Consider the following 24,661-nt stretch of genomic DNA (forward strand, 5'->3'; position numbering starts at 1 on the left):
TTGCCGTGCAAGTACAGTATCTCTGCCGTATATCGCTGCATTTTTGTTTTCGCATGTTGGTTATTTTGAGTTTACGCCAGCCGCCACCAGGTGGGTTCTGGTCACGTGGTTATCTTGCCGTGCAAGTACAGTATCTCTGCCATATATCGCTGCATTTTTGTTTTCGCATGTTGGTTATTTTGAGTTTACGCCAGCCGCCACCAGGTGGGTTCTGGTCACGTGGTTATCTTGCCGTGCAAGTACAGTATCTCTGCCGTATATCGCTGCATTTTTGTTTTCGCATTTTGGTTATTTTGGAAAATTTCTTAGTTTTAACCATGGGGCCTAAGAAAGTGAGTGCCAAGTGCAGTGCTGAGAAGAAGAAGAGGATGATGTGCTTGGATATAAAACACGCAATCGTCGAAAAACATGAGCGAGGTGTGCGTGTTGTCGACTTGGTGAGGCGGATGTGAAGGCAGCTGAAGATTTTATTATAACTGAGAAGAAGAAGAGGATGATGTGCTTGGATATAAAACACGCAATCGTCGAAAAACATGAGCGAGGTGTGCGTGTTGTCGACTTGGTGAGGCGGATGTGAAGGCAGCTGAAGATTTTATTATAACTGAGAAGAAGAAGAGGATGATGTGCTTGGATATAAAACACGCAATCGTCGAAAAACATGAGCGAGGTGTGCGTGTTGTCGACTTGGTGAGGCGGATGTGAAGGCAGCTGAAGATTTTATTATAACTGAGAAGAAGAAGAGGATGATGTGCTTGGATATAAAACACGCAATCGTCGAAAAACATGAGCGAGGTGTGCGTGTTGTCGACTTGGTGAGGCGGATGTGAAGGCAGCTGAAGATTTTATTATAACTTTTGCCGAACTGATAGAAGCCGAACGATACATCCCCCAGCAAATCTTCAACTGTGACGAGACAGGGCTCTTCTGGAAAAAGATGCCGAGGAGGACGTATATAACGGCAGAGGAGAAGAGCATGCCAGGCCACAACTTGTTCAGAGTGCCGGCGATAGCTCGCCTTCTCTTTGTGGAAAACACGGTGAGATCCTTAACATCCAACAACTAATGGGACGCAAACGGGGCGCCCAGTTTAGCGGTACACACATTGATGAACCACCCTGCCTGTGATTCACCCATGACAGGTTATAGCTGGGTCGGGATTCAAACCCAGGCTGGACAGTTTAGAGTCAAGTGTGCGTACCTCCAGTCCAGGCCATCCTGCCAACTTGTATGCTGCATACAGGTGAAATATAAAGCGCGAGATATTTTTATATATACTGTATATTAAAAAAAAAATTGGTGTGGTTTTTGGCGGGCTGGAACGGATTAATAGCATTTCAATGCATTTTAATGGGGAAATTTGATTTGAGAAACGAGCAAATTGAGTTACGAGCTCGGTCACAGAACGAATTAAACTCGTAAGTCAAGGTTCCACTGTATATATAAAGATATATATATATGTTGATCAAGGCACCTCCTAGCTTTAATGGTGAGCACCAGCCACGAATTAGTCTCACACGGTAAATACCGCATAACCCGCAAGGAACCAACAGCCTGTCTGCCACAAAGACCATCGTTCCCGCCAGTGCAAACCAAAACCAGGGGGTGCGGTGCGATCGGCGGGGATAATAATCAACGACATAACAGCGTGACAGACGATTTTGGTCCTCATTGGTTAGATTTTTTGCAGTATGCCGTCCTGACGAGGGTTAATAAGCCCGAAATCTGGATTGGCGGCTCTGCTTGATGTTTAGCCAATGGGGACCAATTAATAAATCTCTGTCTGTTGACAGAGTGGCCGGGCTGAGGCCTCCGGGTCGGAGGTGATGCTTTGGTCTCGGACTTCGGTCCACAGGAGATCGGGACAGCGCTCGTCACGCTGTTATGTCGTTGAATATATATATATATATATATATATATATATATATATATATATATATATATATATATATATATATATATATATATATATATATATTGTAACGGATCCGGGGGACGGCACTCCCGTTAGCAAGGGGGGATTAATCCTAACCCCCCCTTGTTAATCCTAAATCTATTTTCATGTCTTCACCCGTTTTGACCATAAAGGCCCTTATTTGCTCCATGAATAGGCCCCAGTCCGTCGGTGCCGCGGGCTCGGCCACCGCGACCATATGCGAGGTGCCATTTTGTGCTCTTGCAACCTGGTGCGAGGCGCCGCCATCTCGTGCGCCTGAAACCCCCTCTACCACATTCTCATTGCTTTCCTCCTCTCTCTCTCCCAATTCCTCCCTGGGGTCCTGGGTTGCCTCTAAACCCTCTTCTACCTCCCCTACCGGCATCCGATCGCCTTGATCATCCATGGCACGACTTTAATTTAGGATATTAAACAAAAATTTCGGCCGCTCCAAATTTTGACCAAATTTTTTTATGTTTTAGAAATTTGGTTCGGGCCTCAAATTCCACTCCCCGACACCAATTGTTACGGATCCGGGGGACGGCACTCCCGTTAGCAAGGGGGGGTTAATCCCCTTGTCCTGTTAAGCTGGCCGTCCGACTGGTCCTGGTACTTGTAACGCTCTTTTGCGGGGTGGGATTGATCAGGGTTATTGGTCCAGGTATTATCCCGAATACCTTTATCAATCCCTCCGCAAAACAGGGAGACAAGTACCGCTCAAACCAGGGACAAGATGGTATTTGCCGAGCGGTTTAGCAATCCGCGGTTCGAGCCGTTATCAATGGACTAAACCCGATTAAAAGCGGTTCGGCCAAAATCGCGCCACAGGTACTCAATTGACAGACATCACGAAAGCGATCGGACAAGAATGAAACCAAAGAATAAGGAGGAACAGATATTTATTAACTATTTACACAAAACCAAAGAAAGAGAAACGAAAGTAATTTACAGAAAAGAAAGCAGATAAACAGGGCAAGCTTACACAGGCTTAACTTATCAAACGCCCCAGACAATACAGACAGACTTACACGGGTGGGAGAATGGCAATGGTGGGAATCTGGAAGAGGGACACGGTCCAAGAAGCTGGCGGGCAGGAAGGTCCGGGGCCGGCGGCACGACGTCGAGGTCCCGCTCGAACGTCCACGCTCCGGTTCAGCGGCGAAAAGCGGATGGCAGCTCCATGTCTCGTTCACGCATGGATAATGAATGTGAATATCTGCCCGGTATTGTCGCCGTCAACGGACCCAACTCTCCTGCCTCACAACTCTGCCGTGCTCATCTGTGCTCCTCTCTCCCTTCTCTCTCATGAACCTCCTCACGCGTCTCCCGAAGCAGTCCCTTCCAGTCGCTTTTATCACTCATCTAGGAATCAAGGGCACGCCTACCGGGAGCACGGACGAGCACGGACGTGCTGCGAGGGCTGCGAGGGCACGCCTACCGGGTCGCTCACCGCGGGGCTGGTTGGCTGTTAGGGCTGGGCGACTCCACCTCCGATCATGACGACGTGCCACGCCCGTGATTTGGCGGCTCCTCCCCCCTTCTTCTCCGAGATGAGCACATGGGCAATGGCGTCTTGCGGGATAGAAAACCATTCAAAGCAAAGGGCAGCAAACGCTGCCTGGCTGTTACTTTGCGGAGGCGCGGGTGAGGCGATTGGGGAATTTGAAAGGGGCCTATCTTATTTGATTAATGCAATGTCGAGTCAAACTATTGGAAACACAGCCTTACCTGAAACACATAATAACGAAATAACTACGAAGAGGGCCTATGGTTCGCTACGTGTTGCGATTTGGACTAACTAGGGGACGACCTTTGATCTTTACAAGAAATGGAGGTATTTACACAAATAATTATTTACAAAGGGGTATATTTACAACACTTTACACAGTGCAGGGTTCTCAAAACCACAACAATACATATATATATATACGTATATATATATATATATATATATATATATATATATATATATATATATATATATATATATATGTATATATATATATATATATATATATATATATATATATATATATATATATATATATATATATATATATATATATATATATATATATGTATATATATACATATATACATATATATATATATACATATATACATATATATATATACATATATATATATACAGTAATAACCCGGCCTACGTCATTAATTGGTTCCATAAGCCGTGACGTAACTCGGTTTTTGACGTAAACCGGGCGTAATGCCTTTTAGCTCTTTCACGAGCCTCGATCTTGTATACAAAACAAAAAAAAAAAAAAAAAAAGCCTTAAAATGAAGACAAACACCGTAAAACTAGAGTAAATAACTCGCGAAAGTATATAACTATCGCTAAACCTTAAAGAACACTAAAAACACATTTTAGTCATATTTTTTAATGAGTAATGAACACAATTAAGAAATGAATTTGTAAAGAATAATAAATAAAATTCATAAGATTATGTTATTCACCTTAAACATGGCGTCTCTTCTGAACACAAACACACATTTTAGCAGTCTTAGCCGGCGGCGCTTTTTCAGTGATGTATGCGAGAATACGTTCCCTATCATGAATGATGGTCGATACCGTCGAACGTGGCAGCCCTAAGGCATAGACCTTATCGCGAATCGGTAAATATCAACAGAGGGCGCTCCACCGCAAAGCATGATGGGATCGACTAGGGGGCAAAGGTAAACACGAACCCAGAAGAGGAAGCGTCTGTCTACGATCGACGCTGTGTTTACGGAAAGGAAGATGGCTAATGTGAAAGAAATTCAGCGTTTTTTGGCATTAAAATCCAGCGATTTAAAGAAATATTTGAGGGAAAGGGGGGTTCCCATTGGAGAAGAGAAACAACCTGCTTATGCAAGAACAGTTCCTGAATGTTGAAACCTCGATCGGCCATACAAATATCGCCGGGCTGGAACTTGTCTACAATGTTCGTCATCTTTACAATTTTTTTGTCTGACGTGTTTCCTCCTGTAGGTTTGGAAATATATGAAATTGTTCCGCTAGGTGTAATACCAACAAGGCACTTGAGAGTAGGTCTTGACTTATATTGGCTGTACACTTGCGAACAAAACTTGGGAGACGGTGCTTTGTCCTAATCCAAAGCGAAATACGAGGTCCTCCTCGCGAAGATTAAGCCGAAGCTTCATGAGTGTCATGAGTAGTTGATCCTCTAAAGATTGAGATCGCTTAACTCCGAGTTTTGTAGTATTGTTTATTTGCCAGGTCTTGTCTTCCATTGATATAATTTCCCATTATAATAATGAAGGTTCTGTGCATGAGGGGATACTTCTGCTAATAACCACTTAAACAGATCATAACTAGGTAAACCTGTATAAAGTTTCACAAGTTCATCACAGTTTGCTATGTCCGAAACAGTAAGATTCTTGTTACATACTGCAATGGCGGCTTTCAGTTTTGCGATGGTGTCCTTGGCTTGCAAATACTGGCTCATGAGCTGATCACATCTCTATACCCGTGAACTGTGATCAGATCTACCGCGGGAATTAACTGTGAACTGTGATCATGAGCTGATCACAGTTCACAGTTAATTTGTCACAGTAAAAAAGTCCTAAAAGTAGTTTAAAGTGGTAAGGATCACATAGTGTGTCAATGTAAACAAGCAGTCTGTCAAAGTGACAGCGACCGCCGGCGGCGCTATTGCCCCTTTCCGATCCCATGACGCATTGCGGTTCCGATTCGCGATAAGGTCTATGCGCTATCACTGCACATCGGATTTTTATGTGAAAAAACAAAAAATATTTTTTCACATAAAACGGCTTTTTTGCGCGCAAAAAAATTATTTTGCTATTTTTGGAGAAAAAAAAAATTTCGCCCTTTTTCGGGAAAAATAAAATAAAATGCCCTTTTTGGTCGAAAATGTCTGGCAACGCTAAAAAAAAATAAAGGAATTTTTAGAAATTTTTAACTGCGATCAAAATTTTTAACTACGTTCGAAATTTTTAACTGCGATCGATCTCAAAAACAAAACGTTGCATCCACTTGCGTGCGTTGCGTCCCCAGCGTGTACAGCAGTGAGGCGGTGTACTACAGTGAGAGAGTGTACACAAAGTGTGAACAAGTCTCCTATCAAGATGAGTGCTGCTCTTCGTGACAAGTGGCTGAAGGAATTCACTGCTGGCGGCGATGGGGCCACCTTCAAGTACGTGTCGAGTGACACGGCTTTCTGTCGAGCTTGTGAAAAGACTTTCCGGGCGAAGCAGAAGTCTGAGCTGGCCCAACATGTCCGAGGAGACCGCCACAAGAGCAACTTGGCCTTGAAGAAGAAGAGGATGGTCACGCAAGCCACCATGGAGGACTTTGGTGGCGGAAAGAGGCACAAGTGCGACGTCGTGGCTCAGGAGCTGTGCCAGGCCATGCTGGCCGCTGGCATCCCATGGTCGAAATTGGAAAACCCTGCCCTCCGGTCGTTCCTGGAGAAGCAAATCACTCTCCAGATCCCCGATGAAAGCTGGATTCGAAAGCACTACCTCGACAAGTGCTACGACGAGGCCTTGGCGGGGATCCGTGCCGACCTCGGACAGCAGCCCATCTGGCTGTCCGTCGACGAGACGACCGATTCGGCAGGTTGATATGTGGCCAACATCATCGCGGGACGCTTGTCCAAGGAGGGGTACTTTCGTCCCCACCTCGTCCAGTGCATGTTTCTGGAGAAGACCAACTCCGGGGAGATCGTGCGCGCAGTCAATGACACGCTGCGCTATCTTTGGCCTGATTTCAAGCCGGAGTGCCTCAAGGTCCTCGTCAGCGACGCCGCGGCCTATATGATCAAGGCCGGCCATGCCCTGAAGGAACTCTTCCCGGACTTGCTGCATGTGACTTGCGTTGCCCACGCGCTCCACCGTGTCTGCGAGACAGTCCGAAAAATGTTCAAGGACGTCAACGACCTGACTGCCACGACGAAGAAGGTGTTCGTCAAAGCCCCGTCGCGTGTTGTCCTTTGGAAGGAGCAGCAGCCCAATCTTTCTCTCCCCCCGGAGCCCATTCTGACTCTGTGGGGGACGTGGATCGACGCCGCGGTGTTTTACGCCGAGCACTTCGAGGCCGTCAAAGACATTGTGGACCAGCTGAACGATGACGACGCGATGGCAATCCGGAGTGCCAAGGACCTGTTCAGAAAGGCGGACATCAAGCTCAGTTTGGTCTTCTTAAATGCCCACGTGTCGTTCATCCCGAAGATCCTTAAGCGGCTGGAGGAGGCCGGCATGGAGCTGGCCAAGGCCTTCCAGCTCCTTGATCAGGCCAAGGAGGAGCTCGAAAAGATCCGAGGCTGCCGTAAGGAGATCCTGCTCACCAAGTTCAAGGCGGTGCTGCAGCGCAATCCCGACATTGGTGTGCTGAGGACAGTGGCTTTGATCCTGGATGGAGATCAGCACGGATCTGAGGTTGGTGTGCCAGCTGGAGTCAAGCTTGCCGACATCCCCCTCTTGAGGTACTGCCCCATCGTCAGCGTCGACGTGGAAAGGTCCTTCTCCGTCTTCAGAAACGTCCTCACCGACCGCCGACACCGCCTCACCAAGGAGAACATTACCAAGATAATGATTTCAAACACCTACTTTAACCGTTCCTAAAAGGGTCTTGTCAATTTCTTCTCGTCCTCTACTTATCAAACAATGCGGTTACAATAAAGGTACCTGAACGTCATTTTTTACCTGTTTACTAGCCCAGAGTGCTTAATGTTGTGCAGGAAAAGCTTACCATTTTTTGTTCTTTTTTTGACCGATTTCTGAAAAACTTGGTAATAATAAAAAATGAATAAAACGGGGGAAAAAAATATTTCGGGATTTTTTCACATAAAAAAAAAAAATTCCGCTTTTCAAAACATAAAAGGCCTATTTTCTTAACATAAAAATCCGTAGTCTAGCCTATCACCGACACTTTTTCACCTTTTTCATACCTTTTAATCAGATTTAACTTGTCTTCCATCGTAACCATTATCCTTCTTAGCGTAATGACGCTTGGAAACACTAGCATTATCCTTCTTAGGACCCATGGCTAACACAGACACAGTAAAGGAATACTGTACGTCGCCTCTGTTTTGAATGAGAACCAGCAGCTGCGCGTACGTACAGTATACTGTACATACATATATATATATTTTTAATGTGCTTTTTATTGTATTTTAAATTGTTTTTTTTAGCGTCTTTTATTGATAATTTATGTACTATTTTATTTATTTTAAATATGTTTTTAAGGAAATTTTTTTTTTCACGTCCGTAGGAGTGACGTAAAGTCGCACATAATGACGTTCGCTGAACTTAAATTTACTCTAGAAGAGTGGCGTAAAGTCGGATTTGACGTAGGTCGAAATGGCGTAAAACGGGGTATGACTGTATATATATGTATTATATATATATATATATAATATATATATCTATATATATATCAAACGCCCCAGATATATGTATATATATATATATATATACAGTATATATATATATATATATATATATATATATATATATATATATATATATATATATATATATATATATATTACGCTTGGAAACACTATATATATATATATATATATATATAGAACCAGATTACAGATACCATTATTAGTAACTCCCAACCGCAACCAGGTCGACTCCATATGATGAGTGGATACCAGAGATAACGTCACCGCGTGGCAGGCGGTGCTTATCGCTCCCAGCAAGGTGCAGCAGCAGCTGTATGGGACACCTTGCTGGCGGTTCTCCACTGATGATATGAAGGTCGCATAGTGACTGATATATATATATATATATATATATAATATATATATATATATATATATATACTAGCTGAGGTACTCGGCTTTGCCCGGGTTGAATAAGAATAAGACAAATATATGATGAAAAGTAAGGGTATATTTTAGAGCAATATCACAGTACATTTCCTACATGACGTTTTTTCAATTTTCAATTTCTCAAAACCTCTGGGTATACAACATTTCTGGTTTTCTTACTTGGTGCCAAGACATAGAGATTGCTTGGTTTTCCAACCCTCGAGCAGCCCACGTACAGCTGGCCATGGGCAAACACTTGTTCTGTGAAGTTCAGGCCTACAACCTTCATTGATTGCCCCTGCGCCTTGTTGATGGACATAGCAAAACATAGCCTGATGGGGAACTGAATCCTCTTGAAGGAGAATGGAAGGTCAGGTGGAACAAGTGGTATCCTTGGAATGAATACTTTCTCTCCTCTGTATTGTCCTGAGAGGATGGTTGCCTCTAGGACATGCGGCATCATTTGCTGGATTGTCAATCGTGTTCCATTACACAGGTTTGGTGGATCAAGATTCCTTAGAAACATGATTGGTGCTCCCACCTTGAGAATCAACCTGTGTGTTGGGAGTCCTTGAGGCTGAAGACTGTTGAGAAACTCAGTTGGGAAGTTTACTGCCTGATCTTCATCTGTCACTTTGTCAAGAGAATCATAATTTATTTCATGACCGGGAAGTCGGTGGAGGAGCAAATTGTTGATCTCTTGAACAGCATTGTTCTTGGGGGCCAAATTGGCTCTTTCGGCAAGCCATGATGAGTCCTGGAACTGGGTCTCCATATTGGGAAAGACCTTTTTGATCAAGTCATCTTTTGTTTCAACAAACTGTCCAAATGGTAGAGTTATTTGTTCTGATGCATCTTGAGGGTATAGGCCATTGCCAACTTTCAAAAGCTGGCTTGAGAACACCCCTGCAGTGTTGTCACCAAGAAGGTGGACTCTCATGTTGGTATTCAGGGTAAGTCTTTGCACATGTGGCCAGAGGAGATAAGAAGACTTGATACAGGCCTCGACTTGATCTGCTCTTGTGCCCCGTTGGATGACTGGGAGAGTCTGACGGAAGTCTCCAGCCAGAACAGTTGTCACACCACACATGATTTTCTTGTTGTTGCGAATATCTTGGAGTGTTCTGTTCACTGCTTCGAATGCCTGCTTGTGGTTCATAGTAGCCTCATCCCAGATGATGATTTTGCACTGTTGAAGGATCTTGGCGTTTGCTGAATTCTTGCTAATGTTGCAGGTTGGGGTGTCCTGCTTGGTCAAATCCAAAGGCAGTTTGAAAGTTGAGTGTGCTGTCCTTCCTCCTTCAAGAAGTGTAGCTGCAATTCCACTTGAGGCCAGCCAGAGCAATTTCCGACTTTTGACGAACCTTGGCCAGGATGATATTAATGAGGAATGTTTTTCCTGTCCCGCCAGGAGCATCGAGGAAGAACATCTTGCCAGCATAATCATCAACACTCTTCAGGATAGAATTAAAGGCTTGCTGTTGGTCCTCAACCATTCTTGGGACATTCTGCTCTACAAATGTGGTCAGCTCTTCCATGTTGTAGTTTGTTTCCCTCAGAAGCTCCTGAGCCATTCCCTCAATGCTGTTTTCTGGTTGGGGCATTCCACAATTTGCCATAGTGGTTCCATAGGCAATCAGGTGCTTCTCTAGCTCAATCAGGGCTTGATTGTAGACTGCACAGTTGAAATCAATATCCACACCAGGGTTCTGACGTCTGTCCAAGTGAAGAAAGTCTTCAGACATATTTCCTTTGTGGTCCTCCCAGAGCTTCTCTGGAACCTGAATGTCACATGCTGCCAATATGATGGAAAACAGCTGCCGTAGTTGCTTTGATGCCTGTGAGACTGCTGCCTCATCCATGGCTTTTTTCCAATGTTCATCTTCTTCCAATAGACCATGGAGTCGGCAGGCATCGCGGAAGGTGGCACAATCTTGACCATTAACCCGTCGCAAATGCAAATGAATGAATACTTTGAGCAAAAGTCAAATGACAGGAAATACTGTTCATTTGTAGTGCAACACATCAAATACAAATGAACTTGAAAGAAAAGTGGACTTGAATTTATAGCCACATGAATTGATCAATTCAAATGAATTTCAAAATTTCAGGGTATTGATCAATTTGAACTTTTACCTGATGTTCACTTGTCAAATGCACAATTACAAATGAGGCCCGGTTTTTTAAACCATTAAAATAAAACGTAGCCTATAACCACCGGAATTTTATGCTGATTCCGAATCTGTGTCTAAAACTTTTCTCCGATGTGTAGTTCTTGAGTTATAAGCGGACATCCAGACAGACACACACACATGTTCACTGCTTCGAATGCCTGCTTGTGATTCATAGTAGCCTCATCCCAGATGATGATTTTGCACTGTTGAAGGATCTTGGCGTTTGCTGAATTCTTACTAATGTTGCAGGTTGGGGTGTCTTGCTTGGTCAAATCCAAAGGCAGTTTGAAAGTTGAGTGTGCTGTCCTTCCTCCTTCAAGAAGTGTAGCTGCAATTCCACTTGAGGCCACAGCCAGAGCAATTTCCGACTTTTGACGAACCTTGGCCAGGATGATATTGAGGAATGTTTTTCCTGTCCCGCGAGGAGCATCGAGGAAGAATATCTTGCCAGCACCATCAGCGCGGTCCGTGTCGTCGTGGTAGTGGACCGACTCACTCTCTCTCTTTGCTCTCGTCTCATCTGCCTCATCTCCCGCTCATCTCTTTCTGCCTTGGTGGTCGACTCCTTCTCTCTTCCTGGCTCATCTGTTGAAGTAGTCCACGGCGGCGCTTATATCACGCGCCTTGCAAATCAACCCAAGCGCGCTTCGCTCCGCCTACCGGTGAACACGCCTCGGCCCTGACTGGTCGCGAGGGTTCACCGGCACCTCCCTTCGTGACACGTTGATGGGGCCACGCCTTCGTCAGGGTATTGATCAGTTTGAACTTTTACCTGATGTTCACTTGTCAAATGCACAATTACAAATGCGGCCCGGTTTTTTAAACCATTAAAATAAAAAGTAGCCTATAACCACCGGGATGTTATGCGGATTCCGAATCTGTGTCTAAAACGTTTCTCCGATGTGTAGTTCTTGAGTTATAAGCGGACATCCAGACAGACACACACATACACAGACACTCCTTTATTTATAGAATATTTATATTGTTACAGACGCGGTTTTGGATGTTAGTTTACCGAGCGGTTTGGTATGACCGCGTCTGCACAGTTTACCCGATTCCACTCGAACGTTGGCCAAATCGCGCTATGCTAAATCAATTAAGGAAAGGACACAACGGCTGGGATTAAATGACACGACACCAGGGGTACAGTTCTCAAGACCTCCGGAGGAGTTTATAATATTTGTATGCAGAACGTTTAGATTACACTGACAAGAGGTACAGCATAGGAAGGTGGGCACTTAATCACGGTCTTATAGTAGCCCCGACAGACCACAGATAAACAGGACAAGGCTGACTCACACAGGGATTGATGGCAAGGAAGGGCAGGTAGTCGATGGATAGCACAAGGTGCACCTTGGCTCAGGGACAGGATAAAGCGTGGTCCAAAAGATGCAGGGAGGTCTCTCAGCGCTCGGAGGTGGCGACTTCTCTTTCCAAGCTGGGGGCGCATCTCACATCACCTCCGGTAAGTGGCTGCGTATATCCAGCGGGGAGTGACACGCCCTCGGCTCGTTAGCTCCGCCCCAGATGGAATCGGCCCACCGCTTCTTATTGGGTGTGGGGGGTTACCGGGCTCCGCCCTTGACGAGGAGCTGACAGTCAGCCCCTTCGTGGTAACCCCGTCGGAGCACATGGGCAATGGCGGCTAACCAAGCCGGAGTGAGGACGCCCACTCCCCGCGCGCTGTTGTTGTAGTTGTTGTTGTTGTTGTAGTTTCATGAGGAAGATGGGAGGAGGTATGGGGAGGTCCTAAACTCACTACTGGTGCCATACAATCACATTCTGGTGCAACGAAGAGTCAGAATTAATGGAAACGAGTCCTTAACTGACATAGACTAAGAATAACTAGCAAGATGTCCTATAGTTGTCTACGTGAGATGCGGTGAACCTGGGCACGACATTTAATGGGGGAAAAAGGGGAAGGTCGGTTCTACAGAGTGTTGTTTACAGACAATGGGACTAGGGAATGGGGGATTGGGGATAGTTGGGGAGTATTGGGGAAATAGGGGAATATTTACAAGCGGATATGGATGGAGGCCAAATCCCATATCCGCAACAATATATATATACAGTCACGTGAAAAAGTAAGTACACCCCATGTAAAGTTTTGACTTTTTCAACATATTTCAACTTACAACTATTTGATCTTCATTTCAACAATATTGATAGCTAAAGGTGATATAATATAACAAATATCATGAAACATTTACATTTTGTAGTCCATTGTATAATTTAAATATATATAAATGCAAATTTCGTATGTGGAATAAGTAAGTACACCCTTGGCTCTAATAGGTGGTATTGCCCCCTTTGGCAGAAACAACCTCAAGTAGGCGTTTCTTATAACTGTTTACCAGTCTCTGACATCGACTGGGAGAAATTTTTGCCCACTCCTCCATGCAGAATTCTTTCAGCTGTGCGATGTTTGAGGGGTTTCTTGCATGCACAGCTCGTTTCAAATCCCCCCACAACATCTCGGTGGGACTTACATCCGGGCTTTGACTTGGCCATTCCAGAACCCTCCATTTCTTTCTTTTCAGCCATTCCTTGGTGGATTTACTGGTATGTTTAGGGTCATTGTCATGTTGCAAGGTCGACCTTCGGATGAGCTTCAACTTCTATGACAGATGGCCTCACATTAGCCTCAAGCACCCTCTGGTACAATGAAGAATTCATAGTGGATTCTGTGATAGTGAGCTGCCCAGGCCCTGATGCAGCAAAGCTGCCCCAAATCATAATATTTCCACCACCATGCTTTACAGTTGGTATCAGGTTCTTGTGGTCAAATGCTGTCTTTGGATTTCGCCAAACATGCCTTCTGGTACTGTGGCCAAATATCTCTACCTTTGACTCATCTGTCCAGAGCACATTGTTCCAGAAGTGCTGGTCTTTGCCTCGGGGTTCAATGGCAAACTTTAGTCTTGCCCTGATGTTTTTTCTGGACAGCAAAGGTTTCCTCGTGGCACACCTCCCATGTAGATCAAATTTGTGCAGCCTCTTTCTAATGGTAGACTCGTGCACTTTGACATCAACAGTAGCAAGAGCTACCTGTAGGTCCCGTGATGATATTCTGGGGTTCTTAGAGACTTCTTTCAGCATCTTGCGGTCTGCTCTCAGGATGAACTTGCTGGGGCAGCCTGGCCTGAACAAGTTGGCAGTTGTTTGCAATCTTCTCCAGTTGTAGATGATCTTCCGGACAGTCGAATGATTGATTTCAAATTGTTTGGAGATCTTTTTAAATCCCTTCCCAGACTCGTAGGCATCTATAAACTTCTTTCTGAAGGCCTCAGAGAGCTCTTTTGATCTAGGCATGGTGACGCCGCACACTTCAACAACAAAGAGCAAACCAAACGAAATGTCTGAGGTTTAAATAAGACCGGTTCCTCCAAGATCCTCTCCAACGATGTTCTCATCATTTGCACCTGAGCTGGTGCACCTGATTCTAATTTTAGGTATTTGAAGTAGTGATAAATGTAGGGGTGTACTTACTTTTTCCACATGCGAAATTTGCATTTATGTTTATTTAAATTATCCAATGGACTACAAAATGTAAATGTTTCATGATATTTGTTATATTATATCACCTTTATCTATCAATATTGTTGAAATGAAGATCAAATAGCTGTATGTTGAAATATGTTGAAAAAGTCAAAACTTTACATGGGGTGTACTTACTTTTTCACGTGACTATATATATATATATATATATATATATATATATATACACAAAGAATTAAGTTAAGCACCCCCCCCGTTTTTTTACAACCTCGCACATTACAAGTTTGTTGTCGTCAAAACAGTGTAATATACCCATGATATTGCTATATTTTCTGGAGAAGTGATATTATGGTCACATAAAAACATAACAATCATGCCGTTTTCAATATTTTATTCTGAATAATTTAAGGTGAAACTTTTTGGGAATTTTAGGCATATTTTCACCTCAATTTAAGTATGGAGCTATAGGTCCATCACGGACAGTGTGGATGACGTTTATGTTTTCTAACGTACAGTCATTGTTCTGAGAAGACCTCTAGGGATCTTTGCGTCAATAACGTGTGTAGGACCCACGTGATCGGATCACTGACTCAACCAATCACTTTTTTTCACTTTGATCACTCAATTTCATCAATGGATAATTGCTAATGTCATACCAATCATTATTTGATCTCACATACCTTAGAATATATGCCAATGTATACATATACACAAAGAATATATATTAGGGGGTGCTTACCTTAATTCGTTGTGTAGGGGTGCTTAACTTAATTCTTTGTGTATATATATATATATATATATATATATATATATATATATATATATATATATATATATATATATATATATATATATATATATATATATATATATATTATATATATATATATATATATATATATATATATATATATATATATATATATATATATATATATATATATATATATATATCTACTAGCAGAAGTACCCGGCAATGCCGGGTGGGGGAAGGGAGGGGAGAGGGGGAAGGGGAGGGGAACGGGGGGGGGGGAGGAGAGGGGAACGGGGGGGGGGGAGGGAGGAGAGGGTGGGGAAGGGAGAAGAGGAGGGGAGAAGAGTGGGGGAGGGGAGAAGAGGGGGGGAGGAGAGAAGAGGGGGAGGAGGAGAGGGGAGAAGAGGGGGGGTGGGGAGGGGGAGGGGCAAGGGGGAGGGGAGAGGAGGGGGGAGGGGAAGGGGGGTAGGGGGAGGGGAAGGGGAGAGGGGGGGAGGGGGAGGGGGGAGGGGTAGGGGAAGGGGTAGGGGAGGGGGAGGGGCGAGGGGAGGGGGAGGGGGGAGTCAAGTCGGAAGTCATTGTCGTCAATTGAATGTCACATTTATTTTTTATTCCCTGTCAAATGGCATTGGTCCCGCATTCCGAACCGAGAAGTCGGAAGTCATTGTCGTCAAAGTCGAAAAATTAACGTTCCGAAATACGCTGATGATGTCATAATTTTAAAACGCGAAGTTTTTTAAATTTTAAGGTGTGCTGTAGTTGCTCTGAGACGTACTGATTCCCGCATTCCGAACCCGGAAGTCGGAAGTCATTGTCGTCAAAGTTGAAAAATTAACGTTACGAAATACGCTGATGACGTCATAATTTTAAAACCCGAAGGTTTTTAAAACATTTAAGGTGTGCTGTAGTTTCTCTGGGACGTACTGATTCCGAACATGAAGTTGAAAAATTAATGTTCTGAAATATGCTGATGACGTCATAATTTTAAAAAGCGACGTTTTTTTAATTTTAAGGTGTGCTGTAGTTGCTCTGAGACGTACTGATTCCGAATATGCCTTTGGTTTTATTCTGCGATGAGTAGTTCTTGAGTTATAAGAGGACAAACAAACAAACATACTTTACTGCTTTATATACATAGATATATATCTATATATATATATCTATATATATATATCTATATATATAATTATATATATCTATATATATAATTATATATATCTATATATATATATATATATATATATATATATATATATATATATATATATATACATACATAAATATATATATCGATATATATATATATATATATATATATATATATATATCGATATATATACATACATAATATATACATACACATACATACATATACACATGCATGCACACTCCAATAAAATTGTGACAGATCTTGTTGGAAAAAAAAAAAAATCAAATTCGTAGAGGGTTTCTTTAAAAATTCTGAATTGGTTGCCAAAACGACAGACGCTATCGGAAATTGAGCAGCTGTAGTGTGCTTTTCATGGAAATGAAATGGTCGCATGCCAGTCAGACAGATGCCAGCTTATACATGCCCCCAGTCTTTGTGGGAGAGGGTGGGGGAAGGGGTTTGCATCCTACCCACTGCGCCCGTGCCCAGTTGACCAGACCGGCTGCGCCCCTCGAATGCTGGCAAATGGCGTCGTTCGAAAAACCTGCTCTTTACCTCTTTCCATTATAAAGGACTCTAGCTTGCAATAATTTCCAGTCCTCCTGTAATCACATCATACGTTGAGTGGCTCTTACTCTCTGTTCATCAACGTTAACATTGAAAAGCCAGTCGTTTCCTCTGTTTTGAATACACTCGCTGTATCGGAAACGGTGTTGCCATTTTGTTTATTTGTTGCATTTTGGGGGCAGGTCTGTGATGGAGTCGAGGGAGCAAGAGGGAATTAAAAATGTAAAGAAGATAAACCTCGCTCGACGTGTTTCTCATCCTTCTATTCTTTGTTTCTATACCCCACACCCACCCTTCATTTGCCCAACAGCCGTGGTACTTAGGATGAAGGCAGGAACCTTCGAGCCACAGCGATCCGAGCCAGAGACCGAAGGCTCGCACAAGGAGGCGACAATTCTGACGATGGCACACACAAAAGATGGCAGAAGCAAAATGTGCTTCCTCGGAGAACAAAGCGGTTTGAGTCTAAGCTATAAGCGCCGTCCATCGGCTATCTGCTCTCCCAGAGGCCTTCATTCGCCCCCTCTCCCTCCCTACCAACCAATATTTTCCCCCAAGCCCTCTCCCTGCTCCCTCCGACATCCCCGGTGTCCTGCCAACGGGCAGACTTTCCAGCCCGTCCCAGCAGCACGGAATGAGATTTCTGCCTTTGGGGGCCGAAATAGGAGGGATGGGGAAATGTCCCACCTCCCATCCTCCAATTCAGCACCCTCCCTCTACCCCCAACTCTCTCCTTCGTCCGATGATGCTTCATTGTCGAGGCAGCCTGGTGCACTTGACGCAAAAGGGTGTCCTGTGTATCGATCTTATTCCTACGAATGTTCGTTTCTGTTGATCCCGTTTGCGTTATCTACCCGTGGTAGTCCCTCACACCTTGCACACCTGTTAAACGGCTTCTTACATGCTCTTGATCTACACCCAGCCCTAACCCTAAAAACACCCGTTTGGTTCTTGTCATTTTTTAGCCTGAACTATGAAACTATTCCCGCGAAGCGGTTTGCAATTTAACAATCTTGAATTTGATACAAAAAGGATTTTAAATTTGGTATCCCATTTAACATTGCCAATGATGATCGAAGAATTTGCACTGAAGAGTGAACCTCTTCTAAAATGACTTTTTATCTGCGCATTTGCTACCCGTGCCCCGGCTGCCCCACCGCCACCCCAAATCCCTCTTTCTCTCACCAGCCTTTTCAGCCTCCCTTCCTCAACCCCCCCTTGAGCAAGCAGCCGTGTGTCTTCTTGAGCCCGCGCTACCGTACAGTGCCTTTTTGGGGTTTGACATAAGCGGAGCGCTTGGCTTCACAGTGTTTTGGGAAAAAAACGAGCGGGAGACAAATGGCGCATTCCGAGCCCCTGCTATAAATTTGACCGCAACATGTAATTGTCATTAGCTCTGCTTTCAGCTCACCGGTTGCTTATATACCGAGGCAGATGGGTCCGACTGACGGGGCGCACTCGCATGGGGACGTTGACCCCTGGGTGTGGAGAGGCGGATGCCCAGGACATGGCACGACGTGCTTTTCCAGTGCCCTCTGTCAATTGCACGGAATGTTGGACAAACGAGTGAGCAGGGGCAGAACTGGATGGGGAGGGAGGAGGAGAAAAAAAAGACTGGGGAGAGGGAAGGTGCATGCGGAGGTTGCTGGAGGGGGTCGTGGCCGGGAAGAAGTTTCGTACTGCTAGGTATTACAAAACAGGCTTTTGTGCGTTTTCTTTGTGATTATCCAATCTAAATGAATGTACCGGGGATGGGGAGGTGGGGATTTAAAGATTTTGTTTTTATTTTTTTTTCCGAACGATATGTCGAAGAGCTACCGACGACGCGCGAGGATCGTACGTCTATCCACCTGCAAATTTGGACTTTCGGGGATGCATTTTAAAAGCAAGTTCAAACGATCCCGTTATAAACAAACGTTTGGGATGGCATGATTGAAAAGCATGGGAAGAAAGTGCAATCACTTCGTAGTGAAAAAGTGTTTATGTATAAAGCGAAAAAAAGTTAAATTTTTCCTTCTTTTATTTTCATATTGCAGTCCTTTCCGCAGGACTCTAAACAAGGTGGGATTGTAAGCTTGCCTTGTATAGGATAAGAGAGACAAAAGAGAGTTTTTAATTAGTATAGTTTTTTGATATGTCCTTTACCCATTCCCTCCGACCCGAAACCGAAAGAAACCCATGTGTGGACAGCGTTTTTCAAACCGAAATAGGTCTTTCAACCCGAACCAACAGTCTAAATGATGCCACTTAATCCTTAGGTTTTTATATCCGGAGTTAATAATGTCGATGTTGTAGCAAAATCCACAGGAGACGATTTAAGACGACGGTCCCTTATTGAGTATAGGTTAACCCCCCCTCCCACCCCTTTATCCCCTACCCAACCCTCCCCTCGACACCTTTTCAGTTCTTTGCCTGATCTTACAGAACCAGCGACGTTTTCAGAAAGCGTGGTTTCAACCACCGAGTTCCAACAGCAAGATGGCTACATAGCACTTATAGGAATCACCTGTTTATCCAGAAGACAGATTATTATTATTATTATTATTATTATTTGCTATTGTTGTTTACACAAGCAGTACGAGGCGAGAGAGTGTGGGCAGATAGAAGATGTAAGTATATTGGCGGAAAAACCATTAAATGGTTTATTGATCCAGTGGCATGCGATGGCACGATATTCATGTGTCTCGTCGTGCTCATAAATGTCTTGAGTAAATCGGCAAGTGCTTGATATTAACGGACACTTAATATTAATAAGATCTAATTACACACGTTGAATATACTTGCAGTGGATTACAAAAAACAAAAAATTGGCTTCATGGTATAATTTAGGATTTGTGGTGATGATACTTTCGTAACTAAGTTATCCCGCCCTGTCGGTGCATCGCGATAAAATCCATGCGCACTTATTAACTCTAGAACTGTAAAAGGAGGTACTTTTAATCATTCAACATGAAAAGTCTGCAGCCGTGAATTTCCATTCGACATATCGCGTGATGGTGACGTTCAAACATCATTGTGGAAAGATGGTCATCGTTTGAGCTTGCTCAGCGTTCGAGCTTGCTCAGCATTCGAACCTGGTCAGCGTTCAAACTTGCTCAGCGTTCGAGCTTGCTCAGCATTCGAACCTGGTCAGCGTTCGAGCTTGCTCAGCGTTCGAGCTTGCTCAGCGTTCGAGCCTGCTCAGCGTTCGAGCTTGCTCAGCGTTCGAGCCTGCTCAGCGTTCGAGCTTGCTCAGCGTTCCAGCTTGCTCAGCGTTCGAGCTTGCTCAGCGTTCGATCTTGCCCAGCGTTGGAGCTTGCTCACCGTTCGAGCTTGCTCAACGTTCCATCTTGCCCAGCGTTCGAGCTTGCTCAGCGTTCCATCTTGCCCAGCGTTTGAGTTTCCTCAACGTTAGATCTTGCTCAGCATTTGAGCGTGCTCAGCGTTCAAGCTTGCCCAGGGTTCGAGCTTGCTCAGCGTTCGAGTTTGCTCAGGGTTCGAGCTTGCTCAGGGTTCGAGCTTGCTCAGCATTCGAGCTTGCCCAGCGTTCGAGCTTGCTCAGCATTCGAGCTTGCTCAGCGTTGGAGCTTGCTCAGCATTCGAGCTTGCCCAGCCTTCGAGCTTGCCCAGCCTTCGAGCTTGCTTAGAATTCGAGCTTGCCCAGCGTTCGATCTTGCCCAGCGTTCGAGCTTGCTCAGCGTTCGAGCTTGCCCAGCGTTTGAGATTGCTGAACATTCGAGCTTGCCCAGCATTCGAGATTGCTCAGCGTTCGATCTCGCTCAGCATTCGAGCTTGCTTAGCGTTCGAGCTTGCCCAGCGTTTGAGCTTGCTCAGCGTTCGATCTCGCTCATCGTTCGAGCTTGCTCAGCGTTTGAGCTTGCCCAGCGTTCGAGCTTGCTCAGCGTTTGAGGTTGCTTAGCGTTCGAGCTTGCTTAGCGTTCGAACTTTCCCAGCGTTCGAGCTTGCCCAGCGTTCGAGCTTGCTTAGCGTTCGAACTTGCCCAGCGTTCGAGCTTGCCCAGCGTTTGAGCTTGCTTAGCGTTCGAACTTGCCCAGCGTTCGAGCTTGCCCAGCGTTTGAGGTTGCTCAGCGTTCGAGCTTGCTTAGCGTTCGAGCTTGCCCAGCGTTTGAGGTTGCTCAGCGTTCGAGCATGCCCAGCGTTCGAGGTTGCTCAGTGTTCGATCCTGGTCACTCAATCATGATCGAAAATATCTCATGGAACGTGCAAGCCCGATTAACGCTCAACCATCGAATACGGTCTCGCAGCACTGTTATAAACAAGCGACGATCCGCAAGTTATCCGGTCAGGTTTGGAACACTTTGTCAAACATAGATAACCAGATCATCTATTTCGGTTTAAGAATAAAACAACGCAAAACCAGAGCACTTCCTAACTTGCACGTCAACAACGTTCGCCACATCGTGTGCCTTGCCTTTCAAAGAAGGGGGAGAGAGAGAGGGGGAGGGTGGGAGGAAGAGAGGGTGGGTGGAAGAGAGATACAGAGGGAGAAAGGAATAATAAAAAAAAGGAGGAAATAAGTGATACCTAAGGCATCGCTGCACCTTACGTAACTGCATGAAAAGTGTGATTGTTATAAGATCGAAACTTTGTATTTGTTGTAGTTTAAAGATCTGACATGAAAAAAAACTGTCATTGTAATTGACACATGAAAATGTCTGCATTCTTTTAGTGGTCATTATATTGTAAGGCGTTTTCCAGCTGTGTATGGCTTTAGAAAAGTAGTAGCTGGTAAGTACAGTATTTTGCAATTTGTACTTCTGAAACAATTCTCCCATTCAAAAGCTGTCTTCCAGTATTCTGTTGCTCTGTATTGAATATATGAACAATTTATGCAATGCCTTTTATTATTTTGCATCACTATAAAAGTAGCGCTTAAATTGTATTGTGACATAGTCATTTTAATAGTTGTTGATTTATTTTGTATTTTCCTTTTTGCTTTTTGAGTTGACCAAAGCTGGTGCTGCGTCTATGCAGACAAACCGCTCTGTGTGGTATAGTCTTTGTGAAGATATGCATGTGAACCGAGAGTAGCTGTCATTTTTACCGTGCTTGACGGTTTAGCTGGGAAGCAAACACATACTGGGTTGTTCCTGTAGGTCATTTTGTTCAAAATTATACTTTTTTGTAGAAGATATATATAGATTATACATATACAACCGAAACCTAAAAAAAAAAACAAAAAAAAAAACCGACAGTGTTGCATGACGTCACAGGGGGTAGGGGAAGCCATCTCTGTACTCCAGATGCCATCAAGTGAACCTTTTATAAAATGCTTGGAAAAGCAGACTATATATATATATATATATATATATATATATATATATATATATATATATATATATATATATATATATATATATCGGTACACTCAAGAGTGCTGTAAGATCCGGTAAACTCGAATATCAATTTTACAAACTCACAGCACAGTTATATAGAATGATAGATGTAGAAAGTGAGGGCAATACGAGAAGCATTGTTTATTTATAAAAATTAAAAAAAACTATAATTTATTTTATTCACTAATTAGGCAAACTGTAGCATATATGCGCAATGTGACAACACTAACATGAAGTAATGTGGCGTGGATTGATTGAGGCACGCTTCGTCAGATGAAATTTCCGAATACACCGAAAGGGTCTGCACCACCTTGGTTTTCCCTGCACTTGTTAGTTTGATTCGCAGCAGCATAGGAAATGCGGTCGGTTTTCAATGAACCGTCGTTTTTCTTACTCGGCTATATACCATACCCGACATTTTTTGAGCCGTGTTAAATGCACTATTTTCCCAGCATGCCCTGCTTCCCAGCTTCACCTGCCAAAGTGCTCGTTTTTAATAATATAACGATCCGTGCTTCTTTAGTTGAAAGTCAAAATTGCAAATTGCGATAGATATATATATATATATATATATATATAGTACTCTTTGCAAAATGGGCAACGTAATAGTTTTAGTCTCTTCCTTCGCATTTAGATTGCATACATCGCTTTTTGAAAGCTTACGTAAAAAAACAACGAAAATAAAGTTCAGAAACTGGGCTACACATCCCGAGGAAGGGTCATTTTGAATACCAGAAACAAAGCACGCGTCGCTCTTGACTTGACGTCAGGGTGTAATTCCGACATGTGACATGACATATTGTGTGTTTGAGTGTGTGTGTATATATGTATATATATATATATATATATCGGTTTCTCTTTTTCCTAGAACCACATCGTGCCACAACCTGGAGAAAAATTCACGAAGTTTGGTTGAATTTCCCATGGAAAATTGTGATAAAATGTCCGTACAAGGCTCAGGCTCTTTTAACGTGTAGATTTTATCGCCTTGTCGGAAACTCATTGGTTGTGCACTCGAGACGTCCGTAGGTCGAGCTGTTGTTTTACTGCTCCCTTACATCGGCACTTGTTCATAACGACTGTGTGTAACATCCACATTCATAAAACGCTTCGTTAGCGATGTTCGCCACGGGGAAGAAACTTCTCTCATTCGGCTCGATTTGAGGCTGCGGGTCTCATGCAGGTGAGCAAACACCTGCACTTGTTCCCTTATCAATCGATAGATCAATTTATTACTATATCGATGCTCCGAGAACAGAGGCAGATAGATCCAGGTGAGACATTGAAGAATCCCCTTCCCCATTTTCTCTCATGCGGCTATATATATATGATTTACCAATAAGCAATGACGATTTTTATTTTAACATCACGGACACGGTTCATTCCATTTTGCAATGGAATGAACTTAAACGCAATGCAGAGAAGAGCAACAAGTAGGAAGTTTACTTTGCTCACCAGTTTCATCACAACGTGATGAGCAGTATACAATGTCGGCCTACTACTGCTACCTTTACGATCTTGTGGGGTCAGCCGAGAGGGAAAGTTTGGGCCAAGTCTCTTACGAACCAGCCAGCCAGGCCTGACGTTTGACTTGAACTGATTTCGAGAGTAATTTGTTCATGGTCACATACTTTTCATGAAGGAGACCATGGGGTATTTAACATCCACCAACTGAAGCTAGCAGACGGGTCCTCCAACTTACCGTCCATCTCACAGACCATGCAAACTTTGATGAATTGCCCTGCATTTGAAAAACCAGGATGAGTTTATAGGGAGGTTGAAATTCGAACCCAGGTTTGACATCTCAGAGGTGAGTGTGCAAACCTCTTGGCTGTCTTGCTAGCCCAAAGGTGAGAAGGATACTTCATGTAGTAAAAGAGGTTTATATTATTTAGAATCCCTTGAGGGTGGATATGTGAGTGTGCTGCTTAACCTTCCCCATCCCATATCCTCTCCACACCAACCACGTAAACGCAATCTGTACAAACCCCCCCCGCTCCATCTTTTAAAACATTAAAGTTAAAAATAAAAAGGTACATTTATGATCAACTCAAACAATATCGAAACAGCCCTGAAAAGTTTAAGAAAACGTAAATGGGCCCGGTTTTCAGAGCTTGGTGTTGGCTTAGCGGTTAGGATGCCGTCTTGGGATCCTAGGATCCTGGGTTCGAATCCCGGTCGATCGCTGAATTAACGCCAGGGGGGTTGACTCAGCCTGTCATCCTTCCGAGGTCGGCAAATTGAGTACCAGCTTGCTGGGATGAATGATCACGGTGTGTACCCCGATTTAGAATAGGTACACCGTATCCCTGCGCATCGTAAGAGGCGACTAAGGGTTGGCGTCAGGAAGGGCATCCGGCCATAAAAACATTGCCTCAAACAGCGAACCATGATTGTCATGGGGCCCGCAAGGCTAACCCCTGCTCTAGCGGGGAAAAATGGCCTT

The 24,661-nt window shown here is 43.9% G+C and overlaps 1 protein-coding gene across 6 annotated transcripts in view; it reads left to right on the forward strand.

The window, feature by feature from the left end:
- LOC137425430 (nuclear factor 1 A-type) overlaps positions 1–24,661 on the forward strand; it is a 424,396-nt gene that overhangs the window by 287,099 nt on the left and 112,636 nt on the right. For 5 of the 6 annotated variants that reach the window (XM_078773764.1, XM_078773763.1, XM_078773766.1 and 2 more), the window contains one exon: positions 17,190–22,919. The exons of the other annotated variant lie outside the window; for it this stretch is intronic. In XM_078773764.1, coding sequence (XP_078629890.1) covers positions 17,190–17,207 — 18 coding nt within the window. In that variant the 3' untranslated portion in view covers positions 17,208–22,919. Of the gene's footprint in view, positions 1–17,189; positions 22,920–24,661 lie in introns of those variants that run through there. 6 annotated transcript variants of the gene reach the window in all.

The sequence above is a fragment of the Myxine glutinosa genome, chromosome 1, assembly GCF_964187855.1.
Source record: "Myxine glutinosa chromosome 1, kmMyxGlut1.1, whole genome shotgun sequence".
Taxonomy (NCBI): Eukaryota; Metazoa; Chordata; class Myxini; order Myxiniformes; family Myxinidae; genus Myxine; species Myxine glutinosa.